Source organism: Nicotiana attenuata, unplaced genomic scaffold (genome assembly GCF_001879085.1).
Source record: "Nicotiana attenuata strain UT unplaced genomic scaffold, NIATTr2, whole genome shotgun sequence".
Taxonomy (NCBI): domain Eukaryota; kingdom Viridiplantae; phylum Streptophyta; class Magnoliopsida; order Solanales; family Solanaceae; genus Nicotiana; species Nicotiana attenuata.
The window spans coordinates 2897-12350 of NW_017671403.1; the positions used below are offsets into that span (position 1 = coordinate 2897).

The 9454-nt window shown below is 42.2% G+C and overlaps 1 protein-coding gene across 1 annotated transcript; it reads right to left on the minus strand.

The window, feature by feature from the left end:
- Positions 1-8429: 8429 nt before the first annotated feature.
- LOC109208077 lies at positions 8430-8965 on the minus strand. The gene is made up of 2 exons (XM_019371092.1): positions 8658-8965; positions 8430-8529 (listed from the first exon to the last, which is right to left on the minus strand). Exons 1-2 carry the CDS (start codon positions 8963-8965, stop codon positions 8430-8432), a joined length of 408 nt encoding a protein of 135 aa, XP_019226637.1.
- Positions 8966-9454: the final 489 nt, after the last annotated feature.

The window sequence follows — 9454 nt, forward strand, 5'->3', positions numbered from 1 at the left end:
TGACATCCATTTGATGAAGAGTGAATTCCATATGTGCTGCAAAGGCTATGAGAAGTCTGATTGCCTCTAGTCTTGCAACTGGAGCAAAGGTCTCATCATAGTCTATTCCTTCCTCTTGGCTGTAACCTTGGACTACCAACCTTGCCTTGTTCCTTGTAACATTTCCATCTTCATCAAGTTTGTTCCTAAAGACCCATTTAGTGCCAATGACTGATCTGCCCTTGGGTCTTGTAACTAGGTGCCAAACCTGACTTCTTTCAAACTGGTTTAGCTCATCCTGCATTGCATTCACCCAATCTGCATCCTGTAAAGCCTCAACAATATTTTTAGGTTCAATGATAGATAAGAAAGCATCAAAAGCACACAGATTCTTTAGTTATGATCTGGTTTTGACTCCAGATGTTGGATCAGTGAGAATGTTCTCAATGGGATGAGAACTTTGATACTTGTGTTCACAACCAACAGGCTTCTGCTGGATGTTTCAGCCATTTGCTGAGGAACAGGTTCATGAATAGGTTCCTTCAAGGAGTTTATTTCAAATCCTCTTTGATCTCTTCCCCCTGTCAGGTTGCCCTGTAAGGAAGAACCTGTTCCATCACTTGTTCCTTCTGTAGGTGTCACTTTGACTTGAGCTGATGCTTCAGCCAAGTCTTTGACCAGTCCAATGGCTTCATCTTCATGTTCCTATCTCTCAGAAAGAATGTTAGTTTCATCAAATACTACATGCACACTTTCTTCTACACACAAAGTTCTTTTATTAAACACTTTATAAGCTTTGCTATGTGAAGAATATCCCAAGAATACCGCCTCATCACTTCTGGGATCAAACTTTCCTAGGGAGTCTTTTCCATTATTGTGCACATAGCACTTGTAGCCAAATGCCCTAAGGTGGGATATATTTGGTTTTCTCCCTTTAAGTAACTCATAGGGAGTCTTCTCTACTAGAGGTCTGGTCATGCATATATTTATAATGTAACATGCAGTGTTTATAGCCTCTGCCCAGAAGCTGTGAGGCAATTTGCTAGGTAGTAACATGGTTCTAGCCATATCCTCAAGAGTTCTATTTTTTCTTTCAACTACTCCATTTTGTTGTGGAGTCCTAGGGGCAGAGAAGTTATGTCTATCCCATTTTCATCACAGAACTCTGCAAACTTAGAGTTTTCAAACTCAGTTCCATGATCAGACCTAATGGATGCAAGTTGATTTCCTAATTGTTTCTGAGTTTTCATAACAAATGCAGAAAACATGTCAAATGCTTCATCTTTGGAAGTTAGAAATAAAACCCAGGTGAATCTAGAATAGTCATCAACTAGCACCATTACATACTTCTTTCCACCTCTGCTCATGGTTCTTATTGGACCACATAGATCCATATGAACCAGTTCCAACGTCTTGGACGTACTTACCATTTTCTTGGATTTGAAGGATGACCTTACCTGCTTCCCCCTTGCACATGCCTCACAAACTTTGTCTTCCTTGAACTTGATATTAGGTAACCCTATAACCAAGTCCTTGGAGACTAATTTGTTTAGCTGATTTAGACTGGCATGACCAAGTATTTTGTGCCATAGGAGGGGATCATTAACTAACACACTTAAGCAAGTGAGTTCATTTTCTGAAAAAGTTGACAAATCTACTATGTAAATATTGTTAACTCTTTTTCCCTGCAAAACAATTTTGTCAGTGATAAGGTTAATCACAAAGCATTTGGTGGAGGTAAAAGCCATAAGGTTACCTCTGTCACACAATTGTGACACACTTATTAGGCTATATTTCAAACCATCTATTAGGTAGACATTCTCTATGGAGTGAGAATCTGTTTTGCCTACCTTTCCAACCCCAATAATCTCACCTTTCTTTCCATTACCAAAGGAGACATTACCTCCTTTTAAGTCCTCAAGTGAAAGGAACTGGTCCTTGTTCCCAGTCATATGTTTTGAGCAGCCACTATCCGTATACCATATTTGGCTCCTCCCTTTCACTTGGACCTACAAAAGGAAATCAGGGGTTAGTCTTAGGAACCCAAACTAGTTCGGGTCCCTTTCTATAAGCAAAAGGATGAATTAAATTCCTTCTTGCCCATCCAGGCAACTTATTCTTTTCTTTAACAAAAACTTTGTTCCTTTGACTGGCCTTTTCTTTTGCATTACATTCATATTTGTAATGTCCAGTCTTACCACAGTGTGTACAAATTTTATTTTCAGGAAGAGTGAGGTACTTGCTTTTTGGATCCCATTTTGGAGCTTGAGTCCCATAGCCAAGTCCTCTTTTGTTACTGCTATGATGCTCTTGCAGCCAGGAGAGAGCATCAGAAGCCTTGTTCCACTTGCAAGTTCTGTCTAGTTCATGTTTTACCTTTCCTAGATCTTCTTTTAAGACTTTAATGAATTCATCTTTCTTGTATAATTCATCTTTCATTTTTCCCAAATTTTCTTCTAGAGTGAGATATGTGTGATCAGCTTTCTTCTTTCCTGTTCCTAATTTCAGTTTTAAGTGTTCAGACCTAAGTTCTAGGACACTGTTGTCATGTTCAAGAACCTGGTTCTTCAACTCAGCATTTTTGTTATCACTCTCATTTGCCCTAGACTCTAGACTTTTACATTTTGCTTTTAGAATCACACATTCCCTAGACAGAACTTCCTTCTCATTATTAATTATCTCAGACTCATCAATGAAGTCTATTAATAGCTCAGCCAGCCTTTCTTTAGACAAGAATTTAATCTTGTCTTTGAGATGATGAATACTTACCTCTTGTTCATCATCTGATTCTCCGATGGCCATTAGTGCTTACTCCTCCTCAGCTTCATCTTCTGAGTCTTCATCTGAGGTTTCTCCCCAAGCAGCAACCATAGCCTTGGTTGAACCTTTGTTTGTTTTTGGTTGAACCTGTTCCTTCTTCCTGTTCCTTTGTTCAACACTTTCTTTCTTCCACTCAATTTTCCTACTGAGGGCAGTTTTTGATCATGTGATCAGTCTTACCACACTTGTAGCATCCCTCATTGGTCTGTTTCTCCGGAGCTCTTGTTTTATTGAAGTTTGTACCTCTTGAAGAACCCTTTCCTCTCATCAGGTACTTCTTGAAATCCCTAGTGATCATAGCCACTTCATCATCTTCCAAATCTGCACCTTCAGCAATTCTGAGAGCTAAGCTTCTCTCCTTTTTGGGGTTATCCATCTTCATGGTTTGTCTCCTCATTTCATAGGCAGTTAAGTTTTCAATCAGTTCATCCAGTCTAAGGGTAGCAATATTCTTGGATTCCTGAATGGCAGTGATTTTGCTTTCCCATGTGACTGGCAGAACCTTTGTCAGAATCTTCTCAACCTTGTCTTCTTCAAGGATAATCCTTCCAAGAGATTCAAGTTCATTTGTCAAAGTGGTGAATCTAGTATACATCTCCCGGATAGTTTCTCCTTCCTTCATAGTAAAATTCTCATATTGAGAATATAGAAGTGTTCCTCTTGATCTTTTCACTTGAGGTGTTCCTTCATGAGCCACTTGCAGAGTGTCCCATATTTCCTTAGCCGTTGTACATCTTTGGATCCTACTGTACTCGTCTGGTCCTAGTCCACATACAAGCCACTTCTTGGCCTTAGCATTTTTCTCCCACTTCCTCAGGTCCTCAGCAGTGCAATCAGCCGTTGTCTTTGGCACATCAATTCCTTCAGCATTCTTCTTTGTGGTTGCTAGGGGACCATCAGTGACTATGTCCCAAAGTTCATAATCTTCCCCTATAATGTGATCTCTCATTCTGTTCTTCCACCAAGAATAGTACTGACCATTGAAAAGTGGAGGCCTGGCAGTGGATTGCCCTTCCCAGTTCCCAGGTGGTGCACTCATTGTTGATCTTCTCCTAAGGTGTTAGCCTCTTCAAGGATAACCTGCTCTGATACCAATTGATGTTCTACACGTCAATACCACACAAGAGGGGGGGGGGGTGATTTGTGTGGTACCTAATTTTCGCTCTAGAAGAACCTGGTTCTTCTAGGTATACTAACTATTACTGTTTGCGGAATTAAGAGTCCATAAAATAAAGAACACAGAGATTTTTACGTGGAAAACACCTGGCTCAAAAGGTGAAAAAAACCACGACCTACTACTCAATAGGATTTTCCCAAACTTCCACTAAAATTAGTGAGCCAAAACTGCATTTACAAAACTCTTGTAAACCTAAGGATTAAACTCTAATCCCAGTGTAGCACACAGCCTCAACTACTGCGAGACTTTCAAGTTAACTCTAACTTGAATACTCAAAGTACCTAATACAATTGCTTCTATGAAAGCTGAAAGGTACAATATGAAAACACCTACTACAATTGAACTAGAAATAAAGAAAGACACAATGGAATTGGTTCTTCACTCTGGTTCATGTAGCTTCAAGAATGCACACTTGAATCACACATAAATTGCTTGCAAAATCGCCTAGCTCTTTTGCTCTCAATTTAGTTTAACTTCTGCATATGTGCTACCCTGTAAAAGAGAACAATCATTATTATTTATAGAGTTAGTAATCAGAGTTTTATTGAGACTCAATTGCTGATCCTTTATCAAATTCGAGTCCTAGAACAATTCAAACTCCAATCCTTATTCTTGATCCGGATTTAGTTCTCTTCACACAAGGAGACTTCATCTCCTTGTCCTATGCAACCTTTTCGATCAACTCAGAAGATATTGTTGCTGATCCTTGATACTTATCTTCTCCACATGCCTCTCACATGTATAAGTATATTCACACTGTGTCTCACATGATGGACCTGGTCCATGACTGAGTTCATTTTGTCAATCTTCAAAACTTCATCTGAACTTGGGCCAACAAATTCCCCCTTTTTGATGATGACAAACTCTGTGCTTTTATTGATCAGAGAACCTGTGGAACTCAACTTAATTATCACACTTTAATTTAACTTATCATTAAGGACCAGGTTTAATCAGGTTATAAATATCACTTTATTTCATAATACAAAGTAAAGCACAATATCTCTTCCCCCTTTTGGCATCATCGAAAAGTTGCATATTATATGAATCCCAGATGTTAATTATTACTCATGGCCACTGGGGCAACTGCAAGTGAAAACATGATTCAGTTAATCAATAATCAACTTCACATAAAAAATTTAACTATTAAGATCAGAAGTTTCATAGAACAAGAGAAAACAAAGCACATTGTCATTGATTAGGAGGTGTTTCTACAAAACAGACCACAAAAAGAAAGAAAAACAAACATCCAACCATGAGCAAAAATAGAGAAAAGTCCCGAATCTGGGTCACTGAGGGGGTTTCTAAACTGGTTCAAAGAGAGAAACTGGAAAGCCTAGGGCTTGGAGGAACTGGAGGGTTGGGATTTAAGAAGGTTGAGCATTGTTTGGAGCATCCCTTCACTCTTTTCCTTTTCCTTTGCTAGCTCAGCTTTGAGGCCATTTCTCTCACTTTCTAGTTCAGCAATGCGAGCCTGGAGCCTAGCAATTTCTGCATCTTTTGTTCCACACTCTTGAACCAATGCCCTAACTTTGCTGTTCACAGGAGTCTTCAGAGATGAACCAGGTTCAACTGGGGTTACACTTAGCAGATAGTCACAGGCCTGCAGAGTTTTGATACCAAAATGCTCTTTGCTGGAGGCCATCTCCCACTTTTTCAGTGGAACATTCAACTTGTCCAAGACAGTTGTCAGTATAAACTCATAAGGAGTGGCATGGGCCTTGGAGCCATTGATGACTCTATCCAGCAACTTGACAATGAAAGCAGGCCAGTTAATCCGCTTTCCTCTCACAAGACACTCCAGAAGGACCAAGTCCATATAATTTGCAGTATGCCTTCTCTCCTGTCTGGGCAGCAAACATCTGTTCACAAACTCAAATAGCACCTTGTGCTCAGGCTTCATCTCACTTTTTGCACAAACCTTGCCTCAGGCACTTCTTCAGCAGACTTTGTATCACAGAAATTTCTGGTAATTTGGAGAGTAGAAGGGAGAGAATCTAGACAAGGCCACCTTTGCCTAGTATAGTCATCATAGCCCTGACAGGGTATGTCTAGAATTCTGCCCAATTTAGGTGCATCAGACTGCACCTCTACTCCCCTCACCAAACTGGTGACTACCCCATTCACCACAGTGGCATTTGCCATAAACTCGATCAGCTCTTTTCGTGCCAGCGTGCCATCCAATTGAAGAACTATGTCCTTCCACCCCTGTGCATCCAGGGCATCAACCAATCTTTTCATGCCTGGCTCCTCCAGGTCTTTCAGAATTCTTCCTTTCAAGATCTTTCTCCTGCCAAAAAGGACAAATCTGTCCTGTTCTTTTCAGATTCCTCTTCTTCTTCCTCTCCACTCCATTCTTCTTCTTCTTCAGGAACTTTCACTGGTTTCCTCTTGACTGCAGACCTGGTTCTTTTAGCCAGGGAGGGTTCAGCAGATACAGGTTCTGAAGACTTTCGTTGTAGAAGTCTTGTATCTTTTTGGTGTAGGAGTGGGAACCTCCTCAGTTGTACCTCTCTCCTGATGGACCAGTTCCACCTCCTCCTCCTCTTCTTCTGCAACTACAGAACTTTCCACAACTTTAGCTTTTCCCTTTTCCTTCTTCTTTTTCTTGCTTGCCTCTATGGCTTTCTGCAACTCAGCCTCACTTTGCTTTACCCTGCTTCTAATAGCCCTCACCTTTGGTACTGATGGGACAATAGACTATGGCCCATTTGTCCAACCTACCCGATAATTCGGGTTTGTGCAGGATACTCCTGAGAGGAAAGGTTGTCACCACCTTTATGGGGTGGCACTGAAAATATGGTCTAAGCTTTCGTGAAGCTACGACTAACGCTAGAGCCAGTTTTTCAATGTGGGGGTACCTTATTTCGGCATCAATTCAGGTTTCGCTGATATAGTAAATTGGAGATTGTGTACCTTTGTTTTTTCGGACTAGAACTGCACTTACTGCGACTTTGGATATGGCTAGGTAGACCGGGAGGCACTCGCCTGGATCTGCCTTGGCGAGTAAGGGTGGTGAAGACAAGTATGCTTTTAGTTTCCCTAGGGTGTCGACGCATTCTAAATTCCACTGAAGTCCATTGTCTTTCCTTAACACATTAAAGAATTTATGGCATCTATCCGATGACCGTGAGATGAACCTCGACAAGACGGCTATCCGTCCCGTTAATTTTTGTACCTGCTTTTTCCTGGTCAATGTTTCGGGTATTCCTTCGATGGCCTTAATCTGTTCTGGGTTGACCTCGATGCCTCTTTGTGATACCAGGAAACCGAGGAACTTTCCTGAACTACGCCGAAGGCACATTTTTCGGGGTTCAGTTTCATGCCGTATCGTCTTTATATGTCGAAGGCTTCCTTTAGATGATCAATATGATCTTTTTTCCTTTTCGACTTAACCGGCATGTCGTCGATGTAGAGTTCCATTATTTTACCGAGTTGGTTTTGAACATTTTGGTAACCAATCTCTGATACGTCGCTCCTGCATTCTTTAGTCCGAATGGCATAACCCTATAGCAGTATGTTCCTTGGTGAGTGATGAAAGTGGTTTTCTCCTGGTCTTCTTCTTCCATAAGGATCTGGTTGTAACCCGAGTAAGCATCCAAGAATCTTAGCAACTCGTGTCCTGCTGTTGCGTCGATGAGCTGGTAGATGTGTGGCAATGAAAAAGAATCTTTTGGACATGCCTTGTTTAGGTCCGTGAAACCTACACACATCCGCCACTTTCCGTTTTTCTTTTTCACCATGACCACATTAGTGACCCACTGAGGGTATTTTGACTCTCGGAAGAAGCCATTTGCGAGCAACTTATCGACTTCTTCGCTGACGGCTTCGTTAATCGCGGTGTTAAAATTCCTTCTTATTTGTCGTACTGACGGGTATAGGGGGGTCGATATTTAACTTGTGTATGGCGATATCGTTTGGGATACCTGCCATATTTGCATGGGAGAAGGCAAACAGATTGGTATGGTCAGTCAAGAACTTATGAAACTTACCTGGTTCCGAGATATTGTGCCCTATATAAGCCTTTTTTGTGTTGTCGTTGCCATTTAGTAGGACAGGATCAAAAATTTCTATCATTGACTCGGATGCTTCCACGATGTCGGGATCCTTTATAACGTCTGTCCGTATATCAAGTTTGGGTCCTGACATCGCTGATTGTTATGCTTCCGCATTTGCTCCTTTGAGTTGTTGGGTGTGCGCGCAATCTTGGGCGATGCGATAGCATTCTTGTGCGTTGCATTGCTTGCCCCGAATGCTAAATATTCCCCATGGGGTAGGAAATTTGATCACTTGATAGAGACTGGAAGGGACCGCTCGCATGGCGTGTATCCACGGGTGCCCTATGATGGCGTTGTAGGTTGTTTCCTGGTTCATGACGTGAAACTTTGTTTCCAGGGTGACTCCTCCAGCTAGGACGGGTAGCACTATCTCTCCAGAAATCCATTCAACTGCATTATTAAAACATGTTAGTGTTATGCAGAGCGGTATTATTTTGTCTTCGAGTCTCATCTACACGAGGACTCGAGGATGGATAATACACGCGCCGCTCCCGTAACCTGCCATTATTCTTTTTACATCAGTATATGCAATGCGTAAAGTTATAACAAGAGCATCATAGTGAGGGAAAGACAAACCGTCGGCATCTGACTAATCGAAGATGATACTATCTTCGAGGTCATCATACCTTTCATGGGTGGTTGATCGTTTGAGTTTATGTGTGGTGGTAAACTTGACATGATTTATTGTTGCGCCATCGCCCCCGCCGATGACCATCTGTATTGTGCAAGCGGGAGAAGGCGGTTTTGGAGGTCCCTGGGGCTGTTCGCGTCCGCGGGCGAAGTTAGGATCACTCAGCAACTCTTTCAGGTGTCCCTGGCTTAGCATTTGTACTACTTCATGTCTCAGTCCTATGCAATCTTCGGTTTTGTGATCCCTTTCTTGGTGAAATTTCGAGAAAGCGCTCGACTTCCGAGTGTTGGGGTCTGACCTCATCTTTTGCGGCCATTGCACCTTGGACCGAGTTTCTCTAGGGCGTACACTATTTCTGAAGGAGAAACACAAAAATTGTGAGAGGATATGAGTGGAGGCATACCTTTCTCGTATCGATATGGTGCCGTATATCAAGTAGGAGCATCCGTGTGCCGCGATTGAGGCAGGGCAGACGTCCTAACGTAGGGCTGATGCCTTTCCCGACTGAGGTGGGGCCCTACCCCAACCGATTCTTCGACCGTTGTTGCGGCGATCTTTCCTTGCTTCAGTTTGAAGTGACGTCAACCGTTGGTTCGGACCGTTGAGGTCGTCCTCGTCGGCTCGTACCTCGGCGCAGTAGGCGTTATGGATTTCTTCCCAAGTAGTTGGAGGGTATTTCATGAGCCTGCTCAGCAATTTCTGGTTGCTCTCGGCCCGTTTTTGTTTAATCCGTTCTGGAAGGATGCTACCACCATTCCTTCTGACACATTCGGCAAGATCATTCTCACCCTG

What these genes read in the sequence shown, in the direction of transcription:
- LOC109208077 (XM_019371092.1), bottom strand. Translation starts at nt 8,965, where the DNA reads ATGAGGTCAGACCCCAACACTCGGAAGTCGAGCGCTTTCTCGAAATTT. An exon ending in CGATCAACCACCCATGAAAG is followed by an intron (nt 8,530 to 8,657) that starts GTATGATGACCT and finishes GAATAATGGCAG; the next exon opens with GTTACGGGAGCGGCGCGTGT.